Source organism: Diabrotica virgifera, chromosome 3 (assembly GCF_917563875.1).
Source record: "Diabrotica virgifera virgifera chromosome 3, PGI_DIABVI_V3a".
In the NCBI taxonomy this organism is placed as follows: domain Eukaryota; kingdom Metazoa; phylum Arthropoda; class Insecta; order Coleoptera; family Chrysomelidae; genus Diabrotica; species Diabrotica virgifera.
Genome location: NC_065445.1, coordinates 201,699,185 through 201,718,483, shown reverse-complemented (window position 1 = coordinate 201,718,483; position 19,299 = coordinate 201,699,185). Strand labels below are relative to the sequence as shown.

The window sequence follows — 19,299 nt, the reverse complement described above, 5'->3', positions numbered from 1 at the left end:
TCATCAGTGTTAAAAAACAGGCTAATTGCAAGCTGTGCCACCAAAGAAATACCAGGATGAGAACCGTTTAAATGGTATATAATTTTATTATAATCGCATATTCTCTTAAAATTCCATAGTAGGATGGATGGTATTTAGAAAGAATTATGCCCTTCGACAAAGTATGACTTTCCCCATCACATGGGTTGCAAAGCGAGTTGATGTGTCTCTACATGATGACAGTTAGATGTCAACACATTTACAAGGTATTTTATAATAGTAATGCATTTATTATTTATGTTTTCAATGCAAGGATTAGTATTAGATAAAATAAATCTTAATGTATTTTTTTCCTCAAAAATGACACAGGATCTTTCTCTTTTATGATGCTCTTTTTTTATTTCTTTTTAAATTACTGATTATAAATGACAAATGATTACAAATGACAAAATTGTTTGTGATAAAATAATTTATTTTGGCTTTTTCATATTACCGATTTAACATTTAATTATAAATATTGTATATTCTTTTACATGAATTAGATCCTTCTAATGCAGAGCTTCCCAACCAGTGTGCCCTGAAGTCCCTGTAGGTGTGTCGCGAAATTTGATTATACTCACTATCACTATTATAGAGAATATTTACCCAAGTGTGCCGTGGCTGAACCAGTTTTTAAGTTAGTGTGCCTCGAGCTAAAAAAGGTTGGAAATCACTGTTCTAATGGCATAAAATGTTATATCCTAATGGGCATATTAACATCACCATACAGTGGGTTTTAAATTTTGTTTAAAAATACTTATTTCAAAGTGTTTTATGAATTATACATAATATTATAAATATATAATATACAGTATGGTGTAAATGAAAGGAATAAATTCGTTATTTCGTAAACCGGCGACATTAAGGAAAAATCCCGAAACAGGTCGATTTTTATTTTTAGATTATGATATTTTAGCATATACATCACACGCGTGATTTTTTATTAAATGAGAATAGGGGTCTTGTGCTAGCTCATTTGAAAGGTTATTCAATTCTCTATTCAGTAATGTAAACATTAACATAATTATTTATACAGGGTGTCCAAAAACAATTTTTTAAATTAAATTAATTGACAAAAAAAGAAGAATGTACCTATGTAATTTATTTAATACAAAATACTTTTTACTGTTATCAGAAAACAGAAAAAAAATGGTTATTTGAATAATAAACATTGCTTTTCGCTTAAATTCAATGTTCAAGCCAACTCCTGCTTGGCACCTACTTTTTGGAAGTTTGAACAATTAATTTAAGCGAAAAGCAATGTTAATTTTTTTAATAAACATTTTTTTCCTGTTTTCTGACAGTAGTAAATGTATTTTGAATTAAATAAATTACATACATTCTTCTTTTTTTGTAAATTAATTTAATATAAAAAAATTGTTTTTAGGCACCCTGTATAAATAACGATGTTAATGTTTATATTACTGAATAGAGAATTGAATAACCTTTCAAATGAGCTAGCATACGACCCCCATTCTCATTTAAAAAAAAGTCATCGATTACGTCATCACGCCCAGGGAGATGACGTCACTTGTGTGATATATCTGCCAAAATATCATAATTTATAAATAAAAATCGACCTTTTTCTTGATTTTTCCGTAAAGTCGCCGGTTTACGAAATACCGAATTTCTTCGTTTCATTTGCACCATACTATGTATATTACAAATATATATTATTATTATCTTTACAGTTAATAATTCCATTATTCGCTTCGTGCGTGACCATGGTGGGGATACACGAAACTATGCCAGCGCCCGTAGCGGCGAAATATGACAACTTTGGCGAATAATGATTGAATAAGAATTTTTTTCAATAGATATTTCGCTTACCTTATTATTGCAGTTTTGTTTTTATTATTTATATTTTCATACTGACTTTCTTTCCTTCCCCTATCTGATGGTATATTCCTATCGTCATCTCTTTCCATTTTGTGTTACACACACACCATAAAATTAATCGTTCAATAGACTCAGCTAATGTTAAAATCTGATAGGTACTAATAATCCACACTGCCTAATTTCTTTCTATGTACACTTAATTAATGTTAACACCGACAACTAAACTATAACGAAAAAAGTGAAGAAAAACCCTTAAAATTGATATTTTTTCAGAAAACTTCCTAATATCTGCTTTTTAATTTGACGTTTATTTGACACTTGAACTTATTGTTTGTATAATACATTTTATCAAAAATGGTAAATAAATATTACATTAACGTCAAATATGTCATATGTGTATCATATGCTTAACGTCAAATTGTGTTCGCCAAAAATTTCAGGCGACTAAGCTAGGTGTCGCGTCAATCATGCACGGAGAGAATAGCTAATGCATTTAATTCAATCGTAAAGGATCCCCCAAACCAACGCGAAACTTTCGCAACCGCAACCTACGCGGAATCGCGGCGAACCGATATTCACGGCGGATTATGAAGGTGTTCAGACCACTTTGCGCGGAATCCGCAACGGTCGCGGCAGAACAGCGTTCCTTTCATGAAACGCTGCATGCACGGTTTTTTCCGCTACCGTTGTAGTTTCGCGTGTTTTAAAATGGTTGTTACAGAAAAACTCATTGAAATTGTTAAACAATATCCTATAATATATGATTTAACGGACGAAGATTATAAAAATATAAGAAAAAAGGATAAAGTCTGGAGTAGTATAGGGTCAGAATTAGGAGAAAATGATAAGTTTTCATTATAATATTATTATTAATTTGATTGCATAGAGATTACGCCCACTTAAAAATTTGGTCATTTTTGATGTCTTGTATTTCCTAAACCTGTTGGCCGATTTAAAAATATAATTTGTTCACATTTGTATGGCGAATAGTCGCGTCGGCTTTCGCGTCAATATGGGGAACCCTTGTCCGCTACCGCTCCGCCAGCGAATGTTCCGCTACGGAAAATTCGCGTCGCAAAACTTTCGCGTCGGTTTGGGGGATCCTTAATGCATATCATTCTCCAATTTGTTCCATATTATTCAAATTGTATCTAATACCTAATTGATATTCAAAATATTTATATCATCAGGATTGAATTGTGTTTCTGATAATTATTTGTAGAAAATGTTTTATTTCACACTGTTTTATTTATGAGTTACTGCATAACATCTACAATTTTTTATTGTTTTGTGTTTGTAAATAATAATGTTTGGAATTTCTAAGTATGTAATACGTATATACTATAATGTCTTACATAATATAAATAAAAAATTGATTTTTTTTGTTACAATATTTGCAAGAATAATTTATTTTTCTGTATTTAATGAACATTAATAAATATTTATTATTATATTTAAAGTATAAAATAATTTTTATGACTTATTTAAGAATACCTAATAAAATAAATTGCAAACAGTTTTTGTATGGAGTTCATTTTAGCAATTTACACTGGTAAATATATACAAACTGTTGTCGGAAATTTTTTCACTAGTTTTCACAAAATACGACGACAGACATACCCATGGGCAGGGGGGCAGTGGCCCCCCTGGCTTTTCGGGTGCCTTAACCTATACAGGGTGTACCGGAAAATAGTGCGTTCTTTAAGGTATGGATAGAATACACAATTTATAACAAAAAAGTCCTATACCATTTTTTTCTAAAGTTAACCGTTTCCAAAAAAAATATATTACATTCCATATACCTGTATTTTAATGTTTAGAAATTTAAATTGCCTGGCAACATCGCGATCGTACGCACTACGGAATAATAACAGCTTAGATAGTAAAAGTAGTAGTAGTAGTAGAATAAGAACTTATTTGTGATTTACAGTCAACGAACTGTCAATACGGATGGAATGGCCCCGTCCCATTCAAACACTGAAGCGAGATTGCGGCCAAAATACAAGTGAGAGGTCCTAGAGAGAGAGACAGAGCATGCCAGGGAAAATTTTCTACAACTAGATACCACCAGAGTTGCCAGATGTGATTTTATAAATCCCCCACTTAGGCCAGCTGGCTCATTCGGAGTTCAACTCTAGTTCATCGCCATTACCGAGTTCAAGACATGAAGTGCGTACCACCGTACAACGCACTTCATGCCTTGAACTCGGTTATGGCGATGAACTAAAGTTGAACTCCGAATGAGCAAGCGGGCCTAAGAAACTGAAATTCCCTCAAATTGAAGCTCAAACCCCTTACATTTAAATTTTTGCCGCATTTTAATAAATTAGTGGTCAAATGTAGAGAACATTAAACCAAAATTGTAGTACTTATCAACAGAAGGCCCTGGAAATAATTCATAGGTCCTATCGTCTTCGATTATATGAGAGTATAATATACAGTTCTATATATATACGCAAATTTAATTTACCATGACCCCTTAAAATCCGTCATTATTGTCCCCCCCCCCCCCACCATTTCTGCTTAGAAAAATTCCTCTAGATGCTTTTAAATTACTCCATAATTATGGGAAAATACCCCAAGCTGGCAACCCTGACTGCCCCTATCAATTTTTTTGTTTACGAAAGATGGCGATTATCTTCTATCCTTCCCTGACTATACTCTCATCCTGGCCGCATTAAATTCACTTATTGCCCATTCCATCCGTATTGACAGTTCGTTGTTTACAGTACATGTATTTAAAATAATCCAACCTAATAGTACTTAATGTATTTACTATTTGTCTTTTTTGTTATATGTTTACTATAATTTTTTTTTAATGTTAAGAAATACCTATTGCACAATTTTAAACGCATTAAGTATACATATTTTAACATAAAAACACATATTTTAACTGAACTAGTTGGTATTATGTATTTAGTAAGCTTTAAATGTGTTGCCGAGGACTTTGACTAAATTACATAGTTTACAGTGGAAATTAAATACATCAGATTGATAATGTGTCAGTAATTTGTTTACTTGTGAACTAAAATAATTAAGTTGTACTTACTTGAAAATAATTATTACACTTTCACGAACACATTCACTCATACGACGAGAAATAACGGCAAAACATTGTGAAAGAAATTATAGTAAGCCTCTCCATTTAGTGATCTGCCATAACTAATCAACATAATAACATAATAGGTAATGAACTCACGATTCTAAAACATTTTCGGCATTGAGACTAAACAGGATTCTTCCAAACTATCTGTTGTATGTTTACTAAAAAGAAGTCTACGTTTAAATTTTCGTACCTCATAGAGTTGTCAGATTTTAATTTTCATACCAAAATGTATTTTAATTTTTTGGTCAAACGATCGCATTTAGAAACAATGTTTTAAGAGTTTTTTGCTTTACATGGTGCCCTCTACCCATACCTTTAAGGAACGCACTATTTTCCGGGTCATCCAAAGTATACAAAATGTAATGTGCACAACATACGAGTCATATTTTGTTAGAAAAAAAAAATCCGGATAATCGGTCTGTTTTTTCCCTTGTCACAGTAGACTTCCCCCTTAAAACAAATTGCACACTTGTTAGGTTCTTCTCCAGTGTGCACTCTCAAATGTCTTTTCAAATGATTTGCTTGATTAAATTGCTTAAAACAAATTTTACACTTGTAAGGTTTTTCTCCTGTGTGCAATCTTAAATGTGTTTTCAAATTACTTGCTTGAATTAACTGCTTCAAACAAATTTCACACTTGTAAGGTTTTTCCTCAGTGTGCAATCTTAAATGTATTTTCAAATTACTTGCAATACTAAACTGTTTTAAACAAATTTCACACTTGTAAGGTTTTTGCCCAGTATGTATCCTCAAATGCTGTTTTAAAACATGGGCTAAAGTGAACTGCTTAAAACAAATTTCACACTTATACGGTTTTTCCCCAGTGTGGACTCTCAAATGTACTTTCAAATTATTTACTTGACTAAATTCCTTAAAACAAATTTCACACTTATAAGGCTTTTCTCCAGTGTGTACTCTCAAATGTTTTTTCAAATCACTTGCTTCACTACATTGCTTTAAACAAATTTCACACTTGTATGGTTTTTCTCTAGTGTGACTTTTAATATGCGCATTTAAAGAACTTTTATGAGTAAACTGCTTCAAGCAAATTTCACACTTATAAAATTTATCTCCAGATTGAATTTTCTTGTGTTGATTGAAATAATTTTTTCTAGAAAATTGCTTTGCAGACATTTTACATTTTAATGGTTTTTTCTTCAAAAGATCTGCTCACAGTTTTTTGTTTATTACATAAATGTATGTCTATTGTTTCCGTCATTTCCAAAGTGTCATTATCTTGGGGAAAGCCTAAAATAAAAAAACCAAATTATATAAAAAAATTGTAAAGGTTGTACGACATTATGCATTTTCTTGTATCGTTTCTGATATTAGAAAGTTGTATACATTTTCTTGTATCGTTTCTTGTACGTACATTTGTGCCCTGTATGACGTATGACACTATGCAAGTTCTTGTATCGAAAATTGTATGAAATTCGGCACGTGATTGGTCGAAATTTTGTTTGTCACCCTGTGTCACGTTCACGTTACATTGGTATGGTAGCACTGCGTCTACAGCTGATTTTAAGGATTTTATAAAATTTATATAAATTTTTAAAAACATAAATTTAACATTTTAATGTTAACTAGAATTTTTACGTTGACTGTTGATTATTTGTGTTTTTTATTTTGTTTTGATATTTGTGCTAAAATATTTGCATTAGAATTATCTTCAGTTTTATCCAAATTAGGAACTATTGTATTTTCCTCTATTAAAAAATTATGCAACATGAAACCCAAAGTTATACATAGTTTAAACTTTACTAGGAGCCAAATATATGGTTATTAGTAGAACAGTAGTCCATATATTAAGTATCAATAAAAGATTTATAAATAATACCTACAAAAACATAAATAAATTCATCAAGACATAAATCATATGATCTCATTTTCAGCCGCCATTATGATATTTAGATGTTTTACCAGCAGATTTTACGTTTTTGCTCTTTGCGCAGAAATTGGCGCAGTTCTTGTACAAGAATCTGTGCCTGACACAAATTCTTGTATCGTTTCTTGTATCTGTGTATGACACTATGCATTTTTTTTGACATATCAGAAACGATACAAGAAAATGCATAGTATCATACAGCCTTAATGCATAAACAGCAGAAAGGAAAATTTTCAAAACTGAGTGGCTATTAGGAGAATTACTTAAGAGGCTACATCGGCGCGTCATCAAAACGGAAAACGCGTTCTAAGATTGCAGCTTTAATTTTGAATATTTTGTTGTTTTATTTTGCACACATATTCGTAAAACAGAAGATGAAAGAATGGCGGTACAGGTACAGAGCCTAAATTAAGAAATATGTTAGTATGTGGAAATTACTCTATAATTCAATAAAATATTACAAAAACGAGCCTGTACCGCCATCAAGAAGAACAAAAAAAATACACTTTCTACAAATAAACTTTTTTATTCCATGTCTACACATTGGAACTACTAAAATTGATTATCTATAACAAGAAATCGAAAATATTATAATTAATAACTGATTAGGCAACATAGAGAAATAGTCACTGTCATTTTGACAAACCTACTTCGGTTTTCAAATGGCTCTGTACTACCATTCTTTACTGTATTACGAATATGTGTAATAGCCATATTAAGGATAGAAAAGCATACTCCGCAAAGAAGTGTAACGCGCGGGCAGTCGATCGGTGGTCTATCTCTTTTAGCCAAGCGATCCCGTGCATGTGACAGACAAAGATGGCAGTGGCGGCTCGTGATTTTTACAATCGGGGAGGCTATACCTAACTGCAAAATATCTAGACAAATTTGCACTAGCAAAAAAATTGTAATTTAAGGCCCCATTTTTTGACCATTTTTTATTTACATTTCATAATATCATCCTAATTCATAATTTCATGATATCATATCATTTTAAAAATAGTTAGTCTAATTGTAAAAGTTTAATACCAAAGTTTGTGTCGTTTATTTGTTAACAATTCCATCTATTTGTAAATAGATACCTCGCATATCAAAATAAATACAGATTTGAAGTTTTGCAGTCCATACATAATGAAGCTTCAAATTTTTTAAGATACTCAACTGAATTTTTTTAATTCTAAACGCGGCCTACTGCGAATTCAAAAACACCATAAATTACCGATATTTTGCTTTGAGTTAGAGATATCGGAAAAAGTTATTTGAGCAAGTTGTTCCAAATATTATTATAACCCCACATACCAAATTTCATAACAAAATTTGCACTTTTAGATTTTTCATTATTTTTAGTCAGGACCCTAAAATTCGTTGTCCCGAGACGCACGCAACCACGCAACGGAGCCGAGAAGCTATGCTGCCTCCCTTGGTATATCTCCGGGCAGCGTGTGATGGCACCGTAGATGCCACTGTTAGGAGACCGGGTCTCCTTAAACGCCTGCTGCGCTGCACGGAGCATTAGCAACGGAGACTGTTGGGCTTCTCGGCTCCGTGCTCCGTTCATGCGTCTCAGGATAACCCAGGGTCCTGCCTACAATAATATGTAATAAAACTGAGACGCGATCATGCGTTCTAATGCTAATGCTCCGTACGTATGGATAATTAGTGATAATATGGAATTTACACGTTGTATAATAGTGAGAGTTGTACTTGTTGTTTTCGCGATTCATGATAAACAAAACAGTGTAGAGTGTGTAAAAAAAGAGTCTGAGCCTCCCTTGCCTCCACTGACGAGCCGCCACTGAAAGATGGCTATATCACTCAAAGTGAATTTTGACCAATGACGTCCTTGATATCGGAGCTACACCTCGATGCACAGAGCTGCCCATACCTTGCCTAATCTATTTTTATTATATCTATGGTAATAGCACGATTCTCTTATGTCCACTTTACATCAGCAATAAATTGAACAAGAAATTGACAAAGTTATTCAAGGCCAAATTTGCGTGTACAAAATGTATGGTTTGTAAAAGAAAATGAAGGAATTTGATGAAATAGAACAATTGGATATGTTTTATTTTGTCAATTTTCTTTATTTTCTTTTTATTCACGGCAAAATTGGATGTAGAATTGTGTTTTGTATAAGTCAGATTTGACCTTGAATAACTTGTTGTCAATTTCTTGTTCAATTATTGTTGATGTAAAGTGGACTTTATCTGTTGTTATCTATATCGATATCTGTTCAGTCCAGTAGCATAGCCACCTTTACTTTACAAGCCATGAAGAGAAAAAGGCAACGTCGCAATTGATGACGTCGGTAGTCTGACTTTCGAAACCACGATTTTAAATTACAAATTCAAGTAAAATTTATAGTATTTTTTGAGTCGAACAGGAAAATATATTAACTAGAAGCTATTATTTAATCAAATTAAAAGTAATTCCTTGTAAGTAACGTTTATTATACAAAAAAAGAAACAATGACAAGAAAATGTGTAAAATACTTTATTTTAAATAAATAATATCTTATTTTAAATTATATGCAAAATATCGCTAAAAATAACTATAAACACAATTGCTAATAATGTTTGATGTGCATTGTTGGGGTTTCGAGTAGATAACTTTCTTTTTTGTTATCACCCTTATCGTTATATTTCTTTTTATACTTTTTTGTAGATTAATTACTTTGATGGCTGCTATTTTTGTACAATTATTTAAAACAATATTACACATAATTTTTATAACAGCAGAATAAACTTTGAAGCCATTTTCCCTACATTCACACTAAAATTCAAAATTCAAGTGAAATCCTTCATGCTGTTGTAAACTTTTCATTACCAAAGATCATAATAACATCAAGTGACAATAATTGTTTTGCAAAAATAATTTTTTAAGATTGGGATTGTTAATAATAAATTCATATGTTAAACAAAGGTAATAATAAATACATTTTACTGAATTCGTTGCTAAGCACAAACCATCCCTTTGCAAATAAACATAGTAATCTGCTCCAGTTGTCTCGCTCCTTTACTGCAAAAAAAACAAGCTGTTTGAACTAGAATCATCTTAATAACATACCTTTTAAAGCTCTTTATAATTTGTAGCACGAAACATTGTAAAATTTTTCAGTTTCTCTGTAAATATGGTGAATATTGTATACAAATAATCAAACAAATGAGAACTAACAGACTTAGGGCCGGTTTCACAAAGTAAAGTTAACTTGTGGTTAAGAGATAACCAGAGGTTACCCCAAAATATGTGTTTTAGCTTCAGGTCAACGGCGAAGTATGGTTAACTCACAGAATTTTTAACCAGAGGTTGGAGTGGGTTACCCTTATGGGTATACCCAGAAAGGTAACAATTATGAAACTGAAACGCATATTTTGGGGTAATTTTGAGGTTATCTCTTAACCACAAGTTAACTTTACTTTGTGAAACCGGCCATTAACCGGTCTACCATTAGATGTTGCCAAGTTTCAACTTCATGGCTTGTTAAGAAAGGGTGGCTATGGCAGTAGTGTACTCTACTCTTTTCTAAGATAGGTTTGTTCTAGCATGTAGTTTTGTATGTTTTGACACCAGATTATTGTATTGCTTTACTGCGCATGTTAAATCCACAAACTGCTAACAAACTTTTTTTGCTAGAACGATTTTTTATTGGAGTGATCTTTTTTTTTTCTTTTTTGGCTTGGACTATGGTCATTCAGCCAGTCTCAATCAAAAGTAAATGTATTAAAGATATTGCCAATTAGTGAAACTTGGTTATTATAATATTATTACAATTTTTTACTTCTTATTTACCTACTCATTACAGCTAATGTACATACTATGTTAAAAAATATAAATATATTATACTACTTAATGTTTATCAAGAACACATAGTGTATACATTTTACAAATAAAAATATTAATATTAATATTAAAATAAATTCATTCTTTTTTGTATTTTATTTTAGTTTTTTTTTGTTTTGTTTTTTGTTGTTTTTTTTTGTCACTACGATAGGATGTCAACCCAGTTCAACCCCGCGGAGGTTTAAATCCTCTTAGTGATTTTTTCTTTAATTTTTTTATCTTTTATTTTCTTTTATTTATTTTTTTTAATTTTTTTTATATTTTTTTATTTTTAAAATTTTTTTTAAACATATTTTACAATACCTATAACTAATTACAATAATATTTTACTATCCGACAAGAAAGATACCAAACAGTCAAAAATTTTCTTTTTATTCAGTGACAGATAAAGAGAATATTTACAGGGAGTGGGATGTTCTGGTCTATAATTCTTTTAATTAGGTGATTGGTTAGGTGTTTATGCTTTTTGCATTCAAAAAATATGTGGTTTAAGTCACTTTTAACCTCACACTCTTGACAAATATTCGAATCTAATATGTTTATTTTAAATAAATGTGCAGGATAACGTGCATGTCCAAATCTAATTCTACTGATGGTGGATACGTATTTGCGAGGGAGGGTGAAATTCTTATACCAAGGTTTTTCCGGAATAATCGGTTGTATCAAACTGTATTGTGTTGTTGATATGTTACAGTACCTTTCCCAGTGTGTTTTCCAGCTCTTCATCTGTTCAGTTCTTAAACAAGCAAAAGCATCTAGAATGCAGGGCATTCTAGAATCCAGCTCTTCATCTGTTCAGTTCTTAAACAAGCAAAAGCATCTAGAATGCAGGGCTGATATTTGGTTACTGTTCCATGGATGAGGGAATTTTTAGCTAATTGGTCTACATGCTCATTATGTGTAAGTCTGATTATGGAGTAATGTAAGTCTCATTATGGAGTGATCTGAGTAAATACCAACATCAAATTGATTGATTTTATTTATAATTTTGAGGTTAGATTAAGTATCCAAACGTCAAATCAAACAAGACAGAAAAAAAATCATCGAGAAACTGTCAAAGTTGAAATACTTATATCAGAGTTCTCCGAAAAAGTCCGTTTCGTTGAGAGAGTGAAAAAGAGTACTGAATAATTTTTGTCCCGTAGCTCCAAGAACTGTATTACGACGTTAATTCAGAGAAAATTTGGACAAAAATAACTAATAATTTGGAATTTAAAATTTGATTGATTTTTTGACAAGGTTGTGGTGTCAGAATTTGAATTGCTGAAACGGCCGGCTTTTGAAAGTCAGGTATATTAATATAATCCTTCTTAAATTATATTTTTTAATAGCCTAAATTAAAACACTTTAATAGAATAATTAAAAAAAAAATTAAATAAATAAAGCAAAGTAGTTTAAAAAATGAGGGACACGTCTGGGGTGATAGGCCCCCAGATTTAAATTTAGTTGAAAAAAATAATAACTTTGATGTTCCAATGACTTCAAATACGAGTTATATAGGCAATCTAAGTAATGATAATAATTTAAGAAATAACAAAAAACAAATAATTGTGAATGATAAAAAAGAAACTATAAACTTAAATAACATCCCATCTTACATATGATATTTATGATAAAGGTCCGTTTGAAGTCTATGTAGAATCCAAAATTGAAAATTTAAATATAGTGGAACCTCGATTATCCGTCTCTCTATTAACCGTCACCTCTGTTAACCGTCAGGGTCCATACATAAGTTATATTGACTACATAAGTAAAAATTAAGTCACCAATTCATTTTGTTTGAGCATTGCGATAAGCCAAACGAAAATCGTTAAAATGTACACATGCAGTTATGCCACCACCGCATTTTTTATGTAAATAATTTTTGTTCTTATTCAGGGCTCTGGATTAGATTTCAATTTAAATAGGTAATGATTAATGATAAATGATACCGTGCTTTTATGCCCGGTTGCACCAACAAATCTTAAGCTTGTGGAGAATATCATAAGAATTAAAATCAATGGGAAAATCCCAGTAGCTGGCTGTATACCATAATTAAAAATCATACAGAACAAGTAAAAACATCGTTTGTATAATGTTATAAAAAGTTTATTGAAAAACTATTAAAAAGTCATCCAAGAGGATTCGAAAAACGTTTTCGATCTGGATCAGATCATCCTCAGTGCGTTCTGCTTAGTACATGAAACTAGCAACTTTTTGAAATTGGTTACATCGAGAATTATGGTTTACATAATAATTGTATGATATTTATAGCGACTCCAAGTCGATGTTACAAGACTAAATGTGTTAGGAGTGCTCAAAGGGCAACATGGTTCCCTGCTCGACAAGAACTTGTGGTTCTTGCCAGTTCAATGGACACAGACCAACATCTAACATCGACTTGGAGTCGCTATAAATATCATACAATTATTATGTAAACCATAATTCTCGATGTATCCAATTTCAAATAGTTGCTATACCCTATTCCACGAACATACGCCTGTTTTGGATTACTTCGACAACGAATATCTTACTGTGCAAAATAAGAAGAACGAAAGTAAATTGCAAATTACATTGTTGTTTATTGGAATAATTATTAGCGCCATTTACTTTCGTACTTCTTATGTTGCACAGTAAAATATTCGTTGTCGAAGTAATCCAAAACAGGCGTATGTTCGTGGAATGGCCCATAGTTTCATGTACTAAGCAGAACTTACTGAGGATGATCTGATCCAGAAAAAAAAACGTTTTGCAAATCCTTCTGGATGACTTTTAATGTTTTTTAATAAAACGTTTTAATACCATTGTACAAACGAAGTTTTTACTTCTGTATGATTCTTTATCATAAGAATTAATATAATATAAAATTATAATATATTACAATAAGAATACCATAATATTATAATAATATATATAATTGATAATAAGCCAAGAATCTAAAATTATGGTGCAACGTAAGTGATACTCAAGGAGGCCCTATCTATAAGTAGAGCTTAGCTAAGCTGGAGCTTAAGATCTGTTGGTGTAACCAGGCATTAGTGTTCTATTTTTAGAATCGCAAGGCGAAATAAAAACGCACAGCAAAATAATTTTTACAGTCAATATCTGTGTGTCACCATAATTCAGTTTGATTCAAATTCGAACATTGATTGTGTCACTTAGTCGTTTGATCAATTAAGTTTTTTTTAATGTTCTGTTAACCGTCTTTTCGATTATCCGGCATACCCTTGGTCCGGAGCCCTGACGGATAATCTAGATTCCACTGTATCGGTAAATAAATACACTTGCGATTAGGGCTTACAATACCGAGCCAAAATCTCAATACCGGTATTTGGTATTTAAAATTTCAAATACCGGAATGCCGGTATTAAAACCGGTATTATGAATAAAAAATATTCACGTTATATTTATAATATCCTCAGTTGTTATATCAACTTGTTATTAAATAATATTTGAAACCTATTAAATTTTGTTTTGAAATGAGTAGATGTTGTTTATACATAGATAGATACAAAAATGTGCAAATAGAAAAAGTATATATTTGATTCTAGGATAAATTTTGCATATAATAGGATAGTACTTTTACTTATGAAATTTGCTATTTGTAAATTAATTTAACTTTAAAATACAAAGATTAACTTACTGTGACAAATATTTTATATGGATTACTCTATATTTAGACCGCTATATAGGTATTTTCAATTATTATTATTTATAATTCATAAAATAAGTGAGCCTAATTTATACACCACAATACACAAAAAAATTAAAAATTGGTCTGAAAATGTAAAAACAATTCTGATTAATAAATCTTACGGCTTATTTATAAAATAAAGTAGTCTAATTTTAAATATTTAAGAATTTTTATATAACTCATTTTATGTATTTGTATAGACGAGATTTATTAATTTGGTTGTAGAAGCTGATATAACTCTTCGCCTTAAATTTAACGACATTCACACTTTTAGAAAGCTTGACTTATATGTGTAATAAACGTGTTTAATAAATATTTTTTACAATGATATTGGTTGTTTATCCTTAAAAATAATTTCTTGTAAAAGCAAAAAATATCTTAAAAGAAAGTTTATTGTGCATCAATTCACTTTTTATATAATATTTTTATTATAAATACCGGTATCGAATACCGGAAAAAATCGTCGGGGATCCCGGTATTCGGGATCCCGGAAATCCGGTATTGTAAGCCCTACTTGCGATCATAAAAAGAGGGTCACTCGATGAATTATTCAAGTTAGATGTCTCGAATTTTCTAAACCTGTTGTCCGATTTGAGTGATTTTTTTAGTATGTTATAGTCTTATTCTTTAATAATATCACTATAATAATATTGTTGCTAGACAGGTAAATTGTTATTGTATACCGGGTGTAACAATCATACAGTGTTTATTCCTCAAAGTTCGGAACACCCTGTGGAATGATTTAGCATAGATAAAATATTTAAAACTCGATTGTAGCCTTAGGTTTTCTTAAAATTTTCTTTTTTGATTTATTTGTTTATGTTAAACAATAAAAAAGTTAGGCACGTTAATAACTAGCCATGTTCTTCATCAATACAGGGTGTTTCTAAATAAGTGCGACAAACTTTAAAGGGCAATTCTGCATGAAAAAATAATGACAGTTTGCTTTATAAACATATGTGCAAATGCTTCGTTTCCGAGATACGGGATGTTGAAGTTTTTCTTACAAACTGATGATTTATTTATTGCTCTAAAACCCGTAGAGATATGCAAATAAAATTTGGTAGGTTTTAAGGGGCAGTTATTGTTCATTTTTTGACATACAATTAATAATTATATTTTCACCATTGGCGTGCATACGGGTATAAACATTTTAGATACATCCCGTATGCACGCCAATGGTGAATATGAAATTCTTAATTGTATTTCAAAAAATGCGCCGTAACTACCTCTTAACACCTACCAAATTTCATTTGTATATCGCAAGCGGTTTTAGAGCAATAAATAAATCGTCAGTTTGTAAGAAAAAATTCAACATCCCGTATCTCGAAACCGAATAATTTGCGGCCATACGTTTACAAAGCAAACGGTCATTATTTTTTCATGCAAAATTACTCCTGAAAGTTTGTCGCGCTTATTTAGAAACACCCTCTATTGATGAAGAACATGGTTAGTTGTTAACGTACCTAACTTTTTTATTATCCAACATAAACCAATAAAGCAAAAAAGAAAATGTTAAGAAAACCTAAGGCTACAATTGAGTTTTAATTTCAATATTTTATCTATGCTAAAACATTCCACAGGGTGTTCCGAGCTTTGAGGAATAAACACACTATGAGTGTTAAACCCGGTATACAATGACAATTTACCTGTCTAGCAACAATATTATTATAGCGATATTGTTAAAGAATAATAATTAATAATTAATATAACATATTAAAAAAATCATTCAAATCGGACAACAGGCTTAGAAAATTCGAGACATCTAACTTGAATAAATCATCGAGTGACCCGCTTTTTATGATCGCAGTGTATAACTATTTGGCCATAGCTAGAGAAATCTTTGATCTGAAATTAAATGAAATCTTTAAAACTCATAAAAATGGGATAAATAGACTCAGTGTGGAATTTAAAAACAGAAAAGCGGCAAATGATTTTTTGGACTCAAATACGTTAAAATATCAAGGATATGACTTGTTCATCCCTAATAAGTAACATGTAAAGGTATTGTGAAATTCATCAATAGAGACTTCACAGAGGACACCCTGTTGAAATACAGAACCCAATACAAAATTTTTTATTTCAGAACAAACAATCTTACAAATAATAAACATTATCACATGTATGACAATAATATTGTATGCAGTAAGAAAGAAACCATAATTTCCTGAATTAAATATATACTGTGTATCAATTTGAAAAGTTGCTACCCCCTATAATTTGGTCCCTATAGAAAATCTAAAAATATGCAAAAACACGTCGAATTTATTTGTGAGGGGGACATTTTGTAGACCAGTTTTCAACTAAATTACATCAACCCTATAGCGGGGGCGGACACAACCCCCAAAATCTTTAATGGAAAGATAGGACACAATACTCTAAAAAATTTTGGAATTCTGAACTCTATACTTAATATCTTTACGGTTTTACTTGATTTTTCCAAAAATACTTCAAAAAAATACTCTAAATACTTCAACACCCCAAAAAAATTCAATTTGGAGTTCAATACTCCAAAAAAGTTTTTGGAGTTCTGAACTCGATATTTAATTATTAAAATTAATTATAAAAAAAAAATTAAAATTACTGAAAAGAAATATAATGTATGTGGTATTTTTGAAAAGGTAATCGAACGACCTTTAAAATGAGGTATCACTCAACCCCCCTTTCCATTAAAGATTTTGGGGGTTGTGTCCGCCCCCGCTAGAGGGTTAGTGTAATTTAGTTGAAAACTGATCTATAAAATGTCCCCTCACAAACAAATTTGACGTGTTTTTGTATATTTTTAGATTTTCTATAGGAACCAAATTATAGGGGTGGCAACTTTTTAAATTGACACCCTATATATGAATTTAATGTAATTAAGATAAAAGTAAAATAAAATTTTGGGAATTTTTTAATTGTGTATTAAGTTGCATTTTAGTAAATCAATTATACAAGAGGGTACAAAAATACAAGTAAGAACAGTGCAAATACTTTAATTTAACAATATTTAAATGTTAATACAGCGCAATAATCTAAACATACTTTTATAATTACCTACATACTTTAACTCTCGATCACTAATTTTCGCATTAAAGTAGATTTTTGAGCAGATTCGTCGATAATTTCATCATTTTTAAGCTCATATAAAGCAAAACTTCATTATCACTTATATTAACAATATTATCATTCTTCATATTGTCAGTAGAGTGAACTTATTCATCATTAACTCGATCTTCGATAATTTCAATATTTTGCAAAATTCTGTTTTTTAATGCAATCAATTTATCAAAAAATTCCACGAGTTCTTCTTTAATTGCAGTAGCAGATATGGCAGAATAAAAATTTCTTAATTTTTTAGTAAATGATTTAAATGCCGTTAAAGGTATACAATTTTTTATTGTATCAACATTTCTAGGATGTAGAGTACTTATATCATTATAAAACGAGGTGTTTTAATAAAATCGTTTTTCGATAATTTCTTCGAACAAAGATGTTTTTCCATTTTTATATTCTGTAGAGTACATATTAGATGTTTGAAGGAAATTGTAAAACCATAAATATACTTGTATGTATGAAAATAAATACTATCTGTAGCAAATCATTTATATGTGTAGTCATTCATTTATTTATCTGTATTTTACAATTAAAAAAGATTTATTTTTTTTTAAATGTTCTGTTAATATTATTCGATTACAAATTAAATTTTGTTATATGTATCTAAAATGTTTTGTGAAAAAAACTTATTTGACCGGCCTCAAAAGGCCGCAACCTCGGTGATTGCACCGATTCGTTTATATGGCCAGCATGCCACTGTTGAGGAGAGGGCACTTTAACCTTTCAGAGATAACGTGGTATGATGGTACATAAATTAATATCGTTCGCGGTAACGATCCTGAACTAGTCCAGGATTACTTCGCATGCGCACTTTAAAAAAGAGCGTTCGCGGTAATCGAGTACTGAACTGCTACTCCGGGATTTTGTCAGATTTGTCGTTCGCAGTAACCGAACTGCGAGTTCGGAACCAGTCCAACCGATCCTTGGGATCTGAAGCGAACTCGGAGTCCGAATATGCGCAGTAGGAATTTCAAAATACAAACATTTCTATAATGTGTTGTGCTTTAAACAGCTGATTTGTAGCGGTGTTTATTTCATTTGTTTTTAATACTGTGGTTTAACTCAAAAGTTTACAAATTTATTGATTGTGATTGTCAATAAAATCGTTTTTACATACTTTGATGTATAAATTTTACAGTAATATGATCATAAACAAATAAAACATTTTTTAATATGAAGGTATGCACTAAATACTGTGTGTCTCTTTAAAGTTAAATATTTATTATATTTGTAATACAAAAATAACCAATGTTATGTAAAATGTACTACTTGAAAAAATTAATAAAATAACTACGTATTTTTTATGGGAAATAAGCCACAATTTTACTAAAAAATGAATTTATTAACGTTTCGAAGCCCAAATCGGGTTTCGTTGTCAAAATACAAAATACTATTAAAATAAAACAAACATGTTGTTGCTAAGTAAAAAAAATTCTTCTAATAATTTATTTAATCTGACTCATTTATATTGGCAATTCAGACGTATATTATACATTTTAAAGTAGAAGACTTTAAAATGATATCGCCAATATTTATGAGTTGCGTTCCTGGGACGACTTTACTAAAAGATAGTTCATTCGATTACATGAAATCAATCCCAACTCAAGAATATCCGTCGCAAAAAAATCATAGCATGTGATCTGTCTTTAAAAAGACAACCAAATGCAACGATGACAGTAAAATTCTCGCGTTAGAGATTCCATAGTAAATCACGAGGGAAAACCAGGAAAAAACCTCGTGATACTATCCCGACATCGTAAGTATTTGGTCTTACATTTAATCTACCTTCAAAAAACTAATACCAAATTCTGACTTTAATATGTTTAAATTATAAATAAT

General features: G+C 30.8%; 1 protein-coding gene across 1 annotated transcript in view; it reads right to left on the bottom strand.

The window, feature by feature from the left end:
- Positions 1 to 1,894: 1,894 nt before the first annotated feature.
- LOC114344528 (zinc finger protein 501-like) overlaps positions 1,895 to 19,299 on the bottom strand; it is a 36,033-nt gene continuing 18,628 nt past the window's right edge. The window contains exon 2 of the mRNA XM_050647175.1: positions 1,895 to 6,211. Within this exon, the coding sequence (XP_050503132.1) occupies positions 6,099 to 6,211 (113 nt within the window). The 3' untranslated portion in view covers positions 1,895 to 6,098. The remainder of the gene's footprint in view (positions 6,212 to 19,299) is intronic.